Source organism: Amphiprion ocellaris, chromosome 6 (genome assembly GCF_022539595.1).
Source record: "Amphiprion ocellaris isolate individual 3 ecotype Okinawa chromosome 6, ASM2253959v1, whole genome shotgun sequence".
Taxonomy (NCBI): domain Eukaryota; kingdom Metazoa; phylum Chordata; class Actinopteri; family Pomacentridae; genus Amphiprion; species Amphiprion ocellaris.
In genome coordinates, this window is record NC_072771.1 from 11012744 (window position 1) to 11029949 (window position 17206).

The 17206-nt window shown below is 41.4% G+C and overlaps 1 protein-coding gene across 2 annotated transcripts in view; it reads left to right on the top strand.

Annotated features, from left to right (window-relative positions):
- The window catches only part of zfr (zinc finger RNA binding protein), a 48155-nt gene that overhangs the window by 17392 nt on the left and 13557 nt on the right, over positions 1–17206 (top strand). For both annotated transcript variants that reach the window (XR_008601980.1, XM_055011245.1), the window contains exons 6-13: positions 1449–1693; positions 4537–4740; positions 5135–5453; positions 5927–6120; positions 6214–6333; positions 7677–7822; positions 13052–13217; positions 13612–13814. Coding sequence is in view for 1 of the 2 variants with exons in the window: in XM_055011245.1 (XP_054867220.1) it covers positions 1449–1693; positions 4537–4740; positions 5135–5453; positions 5927–6120; positions 6214–6333; positions 7677–7822; positions 13052–13217; positions 13612–13814 (1597 nt within the window). In the remaining variant the exon portion in view is untranslated. The remainder of the gene's footprint in view (positions 1–1448; positions 1694–4536; positions 4741–5134; positions 5454–5926; positions 6121–6213; positions 6334–7676; positions 7823–13051; positions 13218–13611; positions 13815–17206) is intronic.

Sequence of the window (17206 nt, forward strand, 5' to 3'; positions counted from 1 at the left end):
TGGAGGGGGGTCCCACGTCTCTTCTTCGGGCTGTGCCCGGCCGGGCCCTGTGGGAAGAAGCCCGGCCACCAGACGCTCTCCATCGAGCCCCACCCCCGGGCCTGGCTCCAGGGGGGGACCCCGGTGACCCGCATCCGGGCAAGGGACTCGTGGTTCCAAAGTTTTTAGTCTTCATTGGGGTCTTCTGGGCTGCTGTTTGTCTGGTCCTTCACCCAGGACCTGTTTGTCATGGGTGACCCTACCAGGGGCATAAAGCCCCGGACAACATAGCTCCTGGGATCATTGGGACACGCAAACCCCTCCACCACGATAAGGTCGCAGCCCAGGGAGAGGGAAACCCTGATGTGTATTTTGAAATTAAAATATTATATCTAAAATAGTTACATAAATTATTGTTTCCTTTGTTTACCTTCCCATGCTGGCAGCATGGGATGGCAAGGTTGGTCTGTTGGTTATTTCAGGTTTGAAAATAAAATCTCACAAGCCAACCAGTGAAATGCCAGGAAATTTGGCACACCCAGTCATGCTCCAGACAGGATGAACTGTAGAGCTCTGGTGATGCTCTGACTCTGTGTTTTAGCTAGTGGATGGATTTATGACTAGATGCCAGCAAAACTGGCATTTATTATGCTCACCTTAGTGTTTACTGTTAATTTGTGTTTTATCAAATGTTAATATGCCAACATTTTAAAGTTATACAGTGTTTCCTCTAGGATTATTTTCAGCAGCGGTGGCAGGCTGTCGGGGGAGCCATGACGTGTAAACAAATGACACTTGACTGCAGATTTTACTTGTACAACCTATTTATTGAATGGCCTGTTGAAAGTTGCTTTTTAAAGGTTGAATGTAAAAAAAAAAATTGAAAAAGCTGATCTGAAAAGGCAGTCAGTAGTTACATCATGGAGTGTAGATATTGGCTTAATGCTATCAATTAGTTTACTCATGTTAGCAACACTGAGTTGGCACCGGGCCCAATTAACTGAAGCTACCAATATGCTACACAACGTTTGCTGGCCATCAGTATTTTGCGAATGTCTATTTAACTTGTAAAATCTATTATGAGTTATCTTAAGCTAATAGCTTTTAAGTCGCTGCTCTGCTTTCCAAGACGACACTCCTCTGACTCTCTGACCCCCTGCCTGTGTGCTTGACGTGATGTCACTTTCAAGGCCGCGCTCTCGCAAGTAATTAATGTTGTATTAATCCCCCAAAGAGTAGATACTGAGCAAGATAGATATCTGTAGTTCACCTTAGTACTCGCAAGTACCGACCCAATGGTGGGCTGCCGCTGCTGAATGAATGTAGAGGAAACACTGTCATATATTGAACATGGTTGACGTAATGAATGCAAAACCTTCTTCTTTTTTCTCCTGAAACCTAGTAAAAAGACATAAAATTGACAGAGTAGTGTGTCTTTTTCAAATTGACATTTGTTTAATTTTTTTCAGGAACCTCATACTCTGGCTATGAAGCAGCAGTTTACTCAGCAGCTTCCAGCTACTACCAGCAGCAGCAACAGCAGCAACAGCAGAAACAGGCAGTAGCAGCTGTTGCAGCAACAGCAGCATGGACAGGGAACACTTTCACCAAAAAGCCCCCCTTTCAGAGTAAGCAGCTGCGACCAAAGCAGCCGCCCAAACCCCCTCAGATTCACTATTGTGATGTCTGTAAGATCAGCTGTGCCGGCCCACAGGTGAGTTCAGAATAGCCCATAATGACACAATTTTGTCAGAAGTGCTAAGCATTAATCACACTCACAGGGTTTCTGCCAGAAATATTAGAGAAGGTGCCTACTGGCATTTGTGTAGTATGTGCAATGGCCAGACACCACGTACTATGCTTTAAAGCCCCTTTCAGACACAGGACATTGAACATTGCTGACTTCATCAATGTGTTAAAGTGACAGCATTTTAGTAATTCAGACGGGCCGCTTTTCTGTTAATGCTCCTCACGCCTTCATGGCGACATACTGCCCATGGTGCAGGAGAACTAATAGCAGCTGATCAAACAAACAAGTAACAGCCCGGTTTGTTGCCGGTTTCTTAAACAGTGACACTTAAAGGTGAGAGCTCATTGTGAGTACTACTATAAGGTAACAAAATATTTGACAACAGCTAATAAACTGACTCTGACAGTTCACCAGTCTGACAGTTCACCAGTCTGACAGTTCACCAGTCTGACATAAAGAAAAATGCACCATCCATTATATCCTGATAGATTGTTTTTCCATGTTGGGGATCATTTCTAATTTAAATTAAGTAATGAAGCTACTGCTGTGGCTCCCCTGCGTAAATGGGCACAGCTCCCTGTCACACTTGTGAGACACTCATACATCCTACCACTATCTGATGCTTCAGATAAGTATTAAACGATGAAGGAAAACGTCCTGAACAGCTGGTAACTGTCATTCTGTATGTGACGGCTCACCTGTCTGATAAGAATGAATGTATTGGCACAGGGTTACCTGCCATTGTAATAATTCAAAACATCTACAAAGAACAAAATTCAGCTCTTGTTTGGTTCTTAATCTTTAAGCTGCTAGTGTCTGTTGTTATCGATGGTAATAAAGTTGAATTATACTGGACATTTAATTTGTAGCCTGATTTAAAATTGTAAAACAAAATCAGTCAGGAAAGATGTGTTGTGGTTTTGGCACACACATTCCCTGAAGTTGGAAGAGTTTTGGTGCTGAAATGTGGGAAAATGCTTTCCTAAATTCCTTCACACAACTCAAAGTACCGTTGCTTGTATGTGTCTATCCGTTAATGTGACGGTTGAGTTCAGACTTCAGTGTTTCCTCTAGGGTTTTTTTTTCCTGCAGCAGGGGCAGGCTCTCCAGGGAGCCGTGACACTTGACTGCAGATTTTACTTTTATAACCTATTTATTTAATGGCCAGTTGAAAATGGCTTTTCATAGGCTGAATGTAAAAATAAAATAAAACTATAAAATTAAATAAATAAAAACAATAAATAAAAATTTCTTAATGGGGTTGTAGAATCAGTGGCAAAGTTTGCACCCATACTCAGAACAATTCATTTTTCTGGGGTTTTTTAATAGAAGAGCTCTAAGGCTCTGTTGTCCTGTAGGGATAGAGTAAAGTGGCATTATTGATCATTGCTCTTACAATGGAAATACACTGACTTTATTTTTTATTGTAATTTTTATTTATTTAACAGAAATATTAATATGTATATTATTTAAAAAAAAGTAAGAAAGGAAAAAAGGTTCGACACTCACCATTATCAGTGTGGTAGAGCTATGAGTTGAACCGGCTAGTTTTTTAAATCCATGTCGGGTCCCAGCCTGAGAGCCTGTGGTTTCCTATAGGTTTTTCTCCTCTTCTCTCATCTCCCTCTCCTGCACCATCACTTTGCTCTCCTGCTCCTTTGCTCGACTCTCCCACTGCTGTACTCTGCTCTCCTTCACTTTGTTCCACTGCTCCTCCCTGTCTAATGTTACTTGTCTTATACGTATACATAAAACGTTTGTTAGACAATTTACACACATCACATCTGATTACAAGTGTGAACACAATTTTTTACCTAACCATTAATTTGAGATGCAATATTGTTGCAAGAAGATAGACGAATCATTTTGTCAAAACATTGGTTTGAATTTTAAGTGTCTTTTCTCATGCCCAAAGTGAATTACTTGAAGAGAGGAGAATGTCTTGAAAATGTTTAGAGAAATTACACAGTGGGCGAACAGCTGAACCTTCCAACAGGATAATGGTCCTCAGCACACTAACAAATCCACCAGAGAATGGCTCAAAAAAAAAAAAAAAGAGGGTTATGGAATGGTCTTTCCAAAGTCCATATGCCATTGATTACATACACTCTTACATCATGATTATTTTTTTTCTATGAATAGAATTTCATAGAAATGTATATCTGTAATGGTTGTTTGAAACTGAATTTAATGTCTGATTAATGATGTCAAAAAGACATCCATCCATCCATTGTCTATACACCGCTTTGTCCTCTGTAGGATGTATCCTCTTAGGGTGAAGGCAGGGTTCATCCTAGACAAGTTGCGTATCTATCACAGGGCCACACAGAGACAGACAACCAAACCACTCACATTCACACCTATAGACAATTTAGAATCACCAATTTACCTCAGCATGTTTTTGGACTGTGGGAGAAGCCAGAGAACCCGGTGAAAGCCCAAGCAGGCACAGGGAGAACATGCAAGCTCCACGTATAAAGACCCCTGTTCAAAATTGCAACCAGCACCAGCAGACTGTGCCACCCCTCGATGGGTGTTTTTTTTTTTTTTGTTGTTGTTGTTTAGGGGGGTGCCAAATTCTGTAAATCACATGTGATTTTAAAACATTACTATCTTTTTATGTTCTCAGCATTTCTGTGAAGAGAAACACTTTAATTTATAATTATTAAATTACAAATGAATTACTCTGTTTATATATCGCTTGTAGTCTAACCATCACATAATAACAAAACGTATAATATCCCAAATAAATACTTGCCAATAATTTGACTAATTGATGTTTTCTTTTTAAATATTGATTGCATCAGACTTACAAGGAGCATCTTGAAGGCCAGAAGCATAAGAAGAAGGAAGCAGCACTGAAGATATCCCAGAGCAGCAGCTGCAGTGGTAGTGGTGGAGGGGTATTGGCCCGCAATGCTCAAAACCAGCTCCGCTGCGAACTTTGTGATGTTTCATGCACTGGTGCCGATGCCTATGCTGCCCATATTCGTGGAGCAAAGCACCAGAAGGTATGGATATGAAAGGCACATTATATTTCCACCATGAATATGTTCAAGACTGGACGTGGTGTTACACTCTTACTGTATAACAGTAAGAGCCAGATAGTCATATGATTTGCCTCTTTCAATTTTAGTTGCAGTAAACCATGATCGATCTTTAGTTCAAGTTGTGCATGAAACATTGACTTTTTGTCTATGCAGTTGGTGCTGTGTTTAAGTACAACTGTTTGATGGCAAAAGTTTCATAGTAGCAAAATAATTAAGTCCAACAGCATTTAGTCTTTGCATTCATACCAATAGACAGTAAGGAGTGAAATTGTTTGAAATCAGTAGTCTACTGTGCCTTGCAGATGTAAACCTCAGATCTGCTAAGAATTTTCTCTCTGCACTCAATTCTCTTAAGGTTGTGAAGCTTCATACTAAGCTTGGTAAGCCTATTCCCTCTACTGAGCCTAGTATGGTCACTCAGACATCATCCTCCACCACAGCTGCCCTCAATAAGACCACCACAGCTACCTTGAGCAGTTCTAGCACCACCAGCTCTCTGTGTGTAGCTGCAGCCTCCTCCTCTGCCACCAGCTCCAGCCCACCCTACCTTAAACCTGTCACCATGGTCAGCAGTGGTGTGGCAGGTGTCAAGAACCCGTTAGCCAACAGCCTCTCTGTTGCCAACTCTTCCTCTGTTGGGAAGAAAGTCAACACCCCCAAGATCAATTTTGTTGGTTAGTAAGCATTCTTTACTTTCTCAAGTGATTTTATTTATGGAAGTAATGAAATATTTGAACCAATAGTTTTTCAGAAGTACTATACTCCTGCTTTGAAGATTTGAAAGTAATGTACATTTCAGTAAAAAAAAAATGTTTCAGTTTAAAGAGGTATGGACATTGTATGCTATTTTGTCAGCAGATCAGTTCTGCATACTGTGGTGAGGATTATACAAGCAGTGTGACATAATCTTTCTGAAATTTGTGTGAACCAAAACTCCAGGCACATCAAAATTAGGAACACTTTTGTCAGTTCTAGCTGTATTATTGTCTGTGCTGTGTCACTGTATTGAGCTCTGAATCCTGGAGGTATTTCCATAAAAGTCAACTAGCAGACTTGTGATTACAACCTCAAAAGGACTTTTTCTCTTTTAGCCAGCTAAACTTTGTAGATATTATTTTTACTAAACAATATAATTTTTCAAATGCAGGTGGAAATAAATTGCAGACAACGGTTAAGGCAGAAGAGGCCAGATCAGAGGTCAAAGTGGAGGTTTCTAAGCCTGCAACACCCTCCTCAGGTGCTCAGGACTCCAAGGCTGAAGTTCCAGACACTCTGTCTGCATCAACTCTGGCTGCACTGCAGAATGATGTCCAGCCAGTCGGTCATGACTATGTTGAAGAAGTAAATTTTGATAGACTTATGTCTGGGCTTACATTTACGAGTTAGAAATGCATTTAGATTTTGAGTGTAATATATAACGTATCTCTTTTCTAGGTCCGAAATGATGAAGGCAAAGTCATCCGCTTCCATTGCAAGCTTTGTGAATGTAGTTTCAATGATCCAAATGCAAAAGAAATGCATCTGAAAGGTCGTAGGCATCGTCTGCAGTACAAGGTTTGGAGCTGACACGTCTTGCAACACTTCCACAAATGTCGGTAAACAGTGTTTTTACAGTGCCTATGAAGTATTCTTTCAGTCTCCCACATGTTTTCTGGTGAACTGTAGTTGAGCTTTTTTCAACATTGGATTTCTCTTCGCCACTTTTTCCATTGAGCTTTGACTAGTAAAGAACACGGGCAACGTACGTCTGTCCCATCTCAATCACTAAAGCTAGGAACCCCTTCAGAGAAGTCATAGGTGTCTTGTTGGCCTGCCTCACTCGACTCTTTCTTACATGGTCAATGGATTAATGATGGATTTGGTTGTACTCCATGGATATTCAAATACTTGGACATTTTCTTGTATCCATCCCTGACATGCTTTTCAATAACATTTTCACAGAATTACTTGGATTGTTCTATAGTCTTCATGGTGTAGTTAGAGCAAGGAGTACTGATTTAATAGTGAATGGACCTTCCAGATATAGGCATCTACAATCACGTGAGACACATTCACTGCTCTCAGATGATCTCCATGTAACTAATTAAGTAACTTCAAGCACCAATTGGCTCCACGTGTGTTGAATTAAGTGAGCAATTTTAAAATGAGTGAATACTTTTGCAATCACTTGTTTCACATTTTATGTTTTAAATTAATTGACATTGCTTTGTAGAAATCTCTTTTCCTTTGACATGAAAAGATTCTTCTTCTGTAAATTCTTGTCAAAACAGCCAAATCATGTTGACCATGTTGACAAGCAATACAAAGAAGAAACTTCCAACAGGAGCAAATACTTTCTATGGGCACTCTAGCAGTAGTCTAAGAGCAGGAAAAGGAGTTCCAAGTGTGAAACACACTGGTTCTATATTACATATTACTGCAAAGTAATTCATTGTTATGATGGCAGCAAAGTTGTCTTACCTAACCTGTTTGCAGGAAGTCATCAGACACACTTACACACATTATTGTTGGTATAGACACAAAGAAGAAATATAAAGGAAAAACATATTTTTGGCCACTGACCATTCTGAAGTTAGAGAAACTGAAAATGGTATTGGGCCATATATTTATCAGCAACATAAAGGGCTTGCATGCTGTAAGCGTCTCAAAGTGGACACCATGCTCATCTGCAGTTGCTGTTTTTCTAGGGATGAATCTGAGATGCTTGATAGCCTGCGATACTCTGACAGTGTATTCATGGCTAATTGCCTGTGTGAGATCTGGTAACAATAAAAAAAAAAAAATGCTGTTTTTGCTCCATATTTTACATTTGGGACTTTAAAGTTCACTGTGTACCTAATTTCTACCTTGAATATTACATTCCTCTGAAATTAGTGTTTACATGTTTTGTGTTGTAGAAGAAGGTGAACCCAGACCTGCAGGTAGAAGTCAAGCCAAGTATTCGAGCCAGAAAGATTCAGGAAGAGAAAATGAGAAAGCAGATGCAGAAAGAGGAGTACTGGAGAAGAAGGGAGGAGGAGGAGCGCTGGAGAATGGAAATGAGGTATGGCTATGGTCTTTTTTTTATTAGTGGATAAAGAGAAAGGAAGCATGTATTGACACCAGCTGTTAAATAAATACTGTCTCAGAAGTGGATATGTTTTGAAGGGAAGATTCCGTATCCATTTAAATAAAACTGGAACTAGCATTTTAGTTCCTTAAAAGCTAATGAACGGTCTTTTATACAGTGTTGTGAAAAAGTATTTTCCCGCTTCCTGATGTCTTCCGTTTTCGCGTGTTTGTCACTATTAAATGTTGCAGATCATCAAAATAATATTTATATTTATTTGATATTAGACAGAGATAACCCACAAAACAGAAAGTGCAGTTTTTAAATGATGATTTAATGAAGATTTATTGAAAACCTGTATTAACCCTGTGAAAAGGTAATTGCCCCCCTAAGCCTAATAACTGGTTGATCCACCCTTGGCAACAACAACTGCAGTCAAATGTTTGCCATAGTTTGTGCTTAGTCTTTTACATCACCATGGAAGAATTTTGTCCCATGCTTCTCTGCAGAATACCTTAAATTCTGCCAAATGAGAGTTTTTCAGCATGAACTGCCTTTTTGAGGGCAAAGTATCTCAATTGGATTGAAGTCCAGACTTTGACTTGGCCACTCCAAAACCTTCATTTTGTTCTTTTTGGGCCATTAAAAGATGGACTTGATTGCGTGCTTTGGATCATTATGCTGCATAAACCATTTGTGCTTGAGCTGTAGGTCATGAACTGATGGGTGGATATTCTCCAGGAGGATTTTCTGATAAAGAGCAGAATTCATGGTTCCATCAATTACGAGAAATTGTCCAGGTCCAATGAAAGCAAAGCAGCCGCAAACTATCACACTACCACCACCATATTTCACTGTTGGTATCATGTTCTTCTTGTGGAATACAGTATTGGCTTTACATCAGATGTACTGGACCTCTGTCTTCCAAAAAGTTCCACCTTTGACTCATCACTCCACAGGATGTTTTTCCAAAAGTCTCGGGGCTCATCCAAATTTTTTATTTATTTTTTTAACAAAAATCAGGCAGACTTTTCATTTTTTTGGATCAATAGGGGTTTGTGCCTTGCAACTCTCCCATGGATTCCAATTTTGCCAGCATCTTACTTGCTGTCGAATCATGTACACTGACGTTAGCTGAGGCAAGTGAGGCCTGTTGGATGAGATGTTGATGCACTGTTGGAGAAATGTTGATAGGACGGCCACTCCTGGGAAGGTTCACCACTGTTCCATGTTTCCTTCATTTGTCGATAAGGGCTCTCACTGTGGTTTGCTGGAGTCCCAGAGCCTTAGCAATGGCTTTGTAACCCTTTCCAGACTGGTAAATGTCAATGACTTTGTTTCACATCTGTTCTTGAATCTCTTTAGAATGTGGGATCATGTGCTGCTTATTGAGACCCTTTAGCTACTTCGGAATGCCAGGCAGGTTCTATTCAGGTTTTATTTTTTGATTCAACAGGCCTGGCACTAATCATACATGGATGTGGTTGGTAAAATTGAGCCCAACTGCTGAATTAATTTGGTCATTTAGTAGATTGGTAGCTAAGAACATTTTCACGAAGGTTAAGGTGGGTCTGGTTAGCATTTTTCCTTCAATAAATGAAATAATTTAAAAACTGCATTTTCTGTTTTCTTGGGTCATCTCTGTCTAATATTAAAATTAGTTTGATGGTCTGAAACATTTAAACTTATGATGCACATAATGGGTCAAAAATGACCCAAATCCAATGGAGAATGGGTATCTCCTGACCCACACTGAGCATCAAAGGGTTAAGTGTGACAAATATGCAAAAATAGAAGATATCTGTCGGCAAATACTTTTTGCAGCACTGTATATAGCTGTTTGGTGTGTCCTTAGACTAAAAACAAGTACTTTGGTGGTGCTTCATCAAGCACCAATGTAGCATTAAACCTGCAGTGCCTAACTTTTTTCTCCTTCCTCTGGCAGTGACGGTATTTGCACAAATACTGTTAACAAGCTCTTTGTGTGTGCATTGCTGCTGACCACCTCCTTTTTTCAAATGTAATCCTTTCTCTGATCAGTTTCTTCTTTATCTGGAACATCAGAAACTTTTCTTTGAAGTTTACCAGATTCTTTCACCTTGTGATCCACCATACTCCTAAGTAGCTGTAGCCTGCTCTGTCTCTGTTACTGCCGTATACCCCCTCTTAGATGCTGGTTAACCATTCATTGCTGATTCATGTAAAACACATTGTGACCTGTGCACAAGTGTGGGAACCTCGCCACAGACATGGGATTTAAAACTCTGATACTGTGAATTCAGAGACTCACTTGGAGCTGATTGGCTTAATCAGCAGTGTGTAGACTTGTTTGGCTTTAATGTAACAGACATTTACTCACCTGAACTCCAGTTTTAAGTACAATGCTAGTGGTCCTGACTATTCAGCCTATCCATGGCATTCAAATCTTACCAGATGCAGAATAACAGGAATTATTTACCTTTCAGACATGAATTTTCACAATCCTTTAAAGTTGTCACTGAAGATTTTTTTTTACCTTTTAGTTTCTGTAATTGTGAAATGAACTCCACAAATATGGGATCCTGTTAGGAAAACTTCTAAAGGGCTTGCATGCAATGTTCCCTCTAAGCTGCGCACGTGCGCAATTGCGCACTGCTGACAAGGTCTCCGCGCACAGAAAATCTGCGCTGCGCACAAAAAAAACCCTCCAACCTAAATTGAAAATACTTCTGTACTATTTTTCAGTGTGAGTCAGTGGGTGACTGGTGACTGGCTGCTCCAGCCAATGATGCGATTCACATACGTATTTACGCAGATAATCAACGTCATAAGCAGGCGTCCTTCTGTGCAGCCACCGTTGTTCTAGCTAGCAGAGCGGTGTGGCCGATGTGGACGGAAGGCACGTTAATGATGCTAAATGCTGCTTATGTTGACCCTTTGTAATAATGGCAAAATGAACAGGCAGTGGTACATTCCCTCACCAAGCCACAGTAAGCAAGAAATGCGATTCTTTTTAAGATGGAATGGCTGTCGGAGTTAGGGTTGCCACCCGTCCCTTAAAATACAGAATTGTCCTTTATTTGACAATTAATTGTTGCGTCCCGTATTGATTCAATACGGGACGCAAGTTGATCCGTATTTTCATAAATGTCCCATACACGTCTGTCACACACTCATCAAAACTGTATCATGAACAAAATAAAACACAGGAAATATTAAGGGCAACCAATTTCATTTTTGTAGGACCTTTGTAGCGAGGACCCAATGCGAGGTCCAGCAGATAGACCTCAGACTTCTCTGTGTGTCCGGTCCTATGGTTCTGTCTCTGGTTGCCTGGTCGGTGCTGCACCCGCGCGTTTAAAAATGTCTACACCCGAAACTCCACCACGTCCAAAGAAGCAAGAACGTTTGCAAATGTACCGACGTGAGTGGGAAGACTGGAACCCCTGGCAGTAGGTACAGGGCAAAGTATGTTTTCTGTTGCTCATGGACTGGCTGAAGTAAGGCAGCATCAGGAGACCAACATGTAAGAAACATGAGAAGAGAGAGAACCCAACCAGCAGGTCACAGTTTATCATCCCCCCCAATCATCTCCTGAAGTCCATATGGTGAGGGACATCAGTATCTGGTTGTTAATTTACCAGAGGATGCTTATAATCATAGACTCTACAGTATTTTAGTGACTCAATAAATGCCTAAGTTGTTTTTGTTGTTTGTTTTTTTAAAAGCATTTTAGTTTTTAATAAACATTTCTTTAATAGCCTATATGTGATCAATAAATGGCCTTTCCCTATCTAAAGAAAAACTCACTCAGAACTCTATGTTAACAGTACTAAATAAATCAATAAATACATGCATACACACATAAATAAGTTAATACATTAACTGTGTTAAGATTTAGATTTAGATGAAAAAAATGTCTGTAGAATATCTTTGTACAGTATTGTGCATTCAGTTAAAGTTTTTTGCAGAATCCATTATTGCACACTGGTTGGTCATTACATTTCATTAGTTTGGTTTCACTGTTTAAAATGATGCCACTTATTTTCAGACAGAACCTGCGATCATAAAACAATACAAATTTTTAGTTCCGTGTTAATAAAGCACTTAAAGCTTTAGGCATGGCTAAATGCTTTTTTCAAAATTAAACATGCCACTCCTTGGGTGGTAGTGGCCCCGAGTTTGGTAAAGTTGGAAAGATATTCACAGATTCGGACTTCCAGCATCAACAACTCATTAGATATAGGTTGTCAAAACATAAACGATGCCTCTTTCCCATCGTTGTAAGGCAGACAAAGTGCTACAAGCCCAGTTTTATCAACAGTAGCTGTCTTTCAAGCTGCAGAAATAACATTGATGTCTATGGAGTGCCCAGGTACAGTCTGCAAATTGCAAAATCGCTGCAACAGCAAAGAGAGACACAAATATTCAATAACTTCACTCTTATACATTGTAGTGTCACCAAAATCCTTGCAGCCTTCAACTGGCTCCTGTTGACAAACTGTTTTAACAGAAATGTAAATGCTGTAATTTGATTATTTTAATAAACCATGTAACTTGGATGGATGCAATGCTGGCGTGACCACAATGCACGCGTCTGATGTTGCTCACAGTGGTCCAAGGAACCACTCAGGGAGTTTGTGTGTTTGCTCAGACCCATGAAAAATTAGAGGGAACATTGCATGTGTTTTCTTGGCCACCACAACACATTGACAGGTGATAGTGCGACCTCCACTTTATCTTGTTTGTTTTGCATTCCTGTGCAATACCTGCCTCTTCTGCATTGCTAGAACAATAGTTTATTCTTTTTTTTTTAATTTGAAGGACTGAAGAGTTTTTTAATGCAGGGACATAAGACATTTAAATATTGCCGGACTGGTGCTTTGTTCCAGGGATTTTAAACGTGATCTCAATGATTCTTGAGAAGACACCACAAGTAAATCAGAACTGAAGTAACTTTTTGGAAGAGAGACATAATGTTTTCAATAAGCTAAAGCAAATTGAGTTACCTTTTTAACTTTGTCATGTACTATTACACAAATGACAGAGAACTGGTGATTCCTAAAACTTTGAAATCTATGCCAAGAATCACTTAAGTTTTTCTCAAAGATGGAACAACAGCTTAATGAGACTCTCAAAGTAGGTTTTATTCTCAGTTTGTCCACCATCTGTAAACTAGACACACGAAGCCATGCTAAGTGAATTTAAACTTTTATGGAGACGAACTGTTATTTGTTTTTTCAGGCGATATGAAGAAGACATGTACTGGAGACGCATGGAGGAGGAGCAGCATCACTGGGATGAGCGACGTCGAATGCCAGATGGAGGATATCCACAAGGACCTCCTGGACCTCCTGGTCTTCTGGGAGTCCGGCCTGGCATGCCAGGTCTGCAGCCTCAGGGTCCCGTGGTAGGGCTTTATGACATTTTATATTTTTTTACGTATGTGTTTGGTATTTCGCATATCACCATACATCTATGACAGAAGAATACATACAATACAGTCTACAATGCTGCTATTGTAATGGTTCCAAGAGGAGGGGTGAATGTAACAGAGACAGGTGTGTTAACAGGCCACCTTTAATGCAAGAATGGTGACACGGTGGCTGTAAGGACTGAGGAACATTCAAAGTCTGCTCACTGCATTGGCTAAAATACTTGACTATATGTCTAAATTATTAAATGACTTAATAACAACAAAATTGTAGATTTTTCAATTTTTATGTGCTACATGCATGTTGGGAAAAAAAATCCTTGTAGCACCATCAAACCCTGTGCCTTGTTAAAACATTTGTGTCTTCCAGCCACCACGTCGACCTGATTCCTCAGATGACCGCTATGTCATGACCAAGCATGCAACCATCTACCCTTCAGAAGATGAGCTCCAGTCTATCCAGAAAATTGTGTCAATCACAGAACGTGCCCTGAAACTGGTCTCTGACATAATTACAGACCAGGACAAAACCAAGGATGAGGACAAAGAGAAGAAAGAACCATCTAAAGACAGGTCTGGTATCTCTATGAGAGTAGTTCACCCTACTTATAGAGGATAGAAATATCAATTTTTTTTTGTCCTGTCTTAACCTGAAACTAAGTCTTGAACAGTTTTGTCTATCCCTACTAATCCCCTGCAGTCTGAGTTAGATCCACATGTTCTTTCCATCATTTTAACAGAGTTTGATTCTTAGTTCCACAACTTCACCAGTTTGCTTTTGCAATGTTTTTTTGTTGTTGAACTGCAGTCTGACTTTATCTCTTGTTCTGTAATACCAGGGGTTTGTGTCTTGTGCTTTGTTCTGCTACATCCTGGAGAGCATTCTTAAAGCACTGACTTCAAGCTAGATCATGCTTTCTGCATGTCCTTAAGATCCACACCAGTATGCATGATGTAAATTTTGTCCTGCACTGAAGTCTGCAAGGGTCCATCCACCTCTTGATGGATGTTTGCATGCAGCCAAGACTTGTAATGATGTAAACTGTTAACACGGCTGTATGAGAAAATTTTGTCACCATCACCTTTAAAGTTCATCATTATAAGAGTTGTAATTGATGTAGTAGAATAGAATAATACTTTATTGATCCTTTACAGGATATTACTTTGTTACAGTCGCATGTTAACATGCAGACAACCCGCAAACCCGACAGAACACCAACACTGTCATCAGTATGACCAAATACACAGTATATAAGTTGAAAAACTATACAAGTTAAAATGTATGCACAGCATATAAATCATAAGTTAAAATATTAATGTGGATTATTGTGAATTGAAAAGCCTGATTGCAGCTGGTAGGAAGGACTGCCTGCTGCACTGAGACCTGCACTGAGGGGGGATGAGTCTGTGGCTGAAGGTGCTCTACTTAAACTCCAGATTGTGTTGTGGGTGAAAAGCATTGTTTATAATGCAGTTCAGTTTCCTAAGCATTCTCACTCCAGCCATCTGTTGGACTGATTCTACCTCAACACTATTTGTGGAGCTCACCTTCTTGATCAGCTTATTCAGCCGGTTTCGGTCCCTGGAGCGAGCCCTCTCCCCCAACGCACAACCCCAAAGAATACAGCACTGGCTGTCACAGTCTAGTAAAATGTACGTAGAAGTTGTACACTGCCTCCATGTGTCTGGACCAGTCCAACTTATCGTTCAGCTGCACTCCCAGGTACCTATAGCTGGAGACAATCGCCATCTCCTTACCAAGAATGGTGACTGGTGCTGGTGTGGACTTCTTCCTCCTGAAGCCAGTCCATTTCCTTGGTTTTAGAGGTGTTCAGTTCAAGGTGCTGGAGGTTGCACCAGTCAAAGTCCATGGTCACATTTCTGTACTCCTCGCGTCCTCCTCTGCAGCCGACAACCACAGAGTCATCAGAAAATTTCTGAAGAAAGCAGTTATCCGAGTTACACCGGAAGTCAGCCATGTATATAATGTGAAGAGGAAAAGAGACACGACGGTTCTGTGCTACTGAGGATTTTGTCAGACACACAGTTCTGCAGGCAAACATACTGTGGTCTGCAGGTTAGATAGTCCTTGACCCAGGAGACCAGTGCTGACTCCACCTGCAACAGCCTCATCTTCTCTCCAAGCAGCGTCGGCTTAATAGCATTGAAAGCACTTGAAAAATAAAAAACATGATCCTCACAGTCACATCGATGTCCATAGGCCCCTCTGTAGCATGTAGATGAGGGTATCATCCACACCAATGCTGGGCTGATATGCAAGCTGCAGGGTGTCCGTGCATGTCCACACCTTGGGTCTTAGATAGGAAAGGACCAGTCTCTCAAGTGTCTTTGTGATGTGATAAGTGAGGGATACAGGTCTGTAGTCAAAGGAGTCAGTAGGATGTCACCTCTTGGGGACAGGGACTGTGCAGGATGTTTTCCTTACTGTGGGGATCTTCTGCAGATTCAGGCTGAGGTTGAACAGGTATGTGAGGATGTCACACAGCTGGTACCATCAGGGCCAGCTGCTTTGCCCCGTTTCAACCTGTCCAGTTCCCTTTTCACCTGATTGAATTATCATCAATTTGTGAATGTCCCTGCAGGACTGCCCGGAGTGTTTCAAGCTCTTTCCTTACGGGGACACGACAGTTAGGGCCCCGAGAGCAGGTGGGGGCGGGAACGATGGGCTCTGTGGTGGGGCGGATGGCAGGGCTTTATGGCCTTGTCTCTTCCCCATCACCCTCTTGCTTGCCTCCCCTGCTCTCTAATTTCTTTTTAATGCACCACACACACTCACAGCTTGGGGGTAGGTCTGGGACGGCTCGGGGAACTTGGGTCAGGGTAGGCTGCAGAGTAGCCATCCTCTGCGGTCCTCCGGCCTGCCCCCTGGACGCCTCACCCAGCCTCTCCACTTTTAATGCACCACATGACACTCAGGGTTACACTTATCATGGTGCAGGGATAATGAGATCGGGTGGGCAGGGAGGGGGTGGGGTGGTGGGGTGGGGGGTTTGGTGGGGGCTGGGGTGGGCGGGGTTGGGGTGGCGGGTGGGTCCTCGTACCCCGGGCCGCCTGGGTCGGTCTTGGCGCGCTGGGGGTGTCGGCGTCGTTCACGGTGGCCCCGGTGGCTCTGCCCTTGGCTCTTACGGCCCGGGGGGAGGGGCGCCCTGTTGGCTTGGCCCTGCCTTGCCGTGATTGCTGTTCTGGGCTTCGGGGTTCTTCACACTTGCATGTTTGATCAGGTCTCACCAGCGACTGCCGAGTCCCATCGTCAGCGAATGATGGGACCTGCCAGAATGTGCTGAGAATCTCTCCAGAGTCTCTACCCTACACTCATTCTCTCCTTCACTGGTATCCTCTTCTGGCCTATTCTATTCCATCCTATTCTATACTGTCAAGACATCCACAATTATGGTGCTCAGAACTATTTAATTATTTATTCATTGAATCTCTTTTTCTTTTGTGTTGGTTTTCTTTTTTTAATTTCTTTTTTTTCTTTCTGTTTTATTGATGGGCAGTTAGTAGTTGGGAATAACACACCACCTTACAATCTTTAATTGCAATAGCACTGACTGTTATTTTCTATCCCTGTTCATCCTGTTTGTCCTCTTCGTCCAGTCTTTGTTTCCCCCACACATCACTGAGGTGTAGCACTGCCCTCCCTGGCTCATAATAGGGAATTCTAATAAAGAATATCTGCTTGGCTTTCAGGGAGGGCAGGTGATGGTCACACACATGCACTAAATATTAAAATATTTGGCTGCAAGACTAAAATATGCATCAATCTCATACAATGTTGACACCTCTTTTGTGGAGTTAAACAATGAGAACAAATGCAGACCAAAAAAAAAAAAAAAGCTCTTTCCTTGCGGGTGTCTCAAGCTGTTTACTCCAGCTCGCTTCCCTCTACGTCTCTTCCATAGTAATGGATCAGCAGTTCACCATCTTGGTGGTGACAAGTAGTC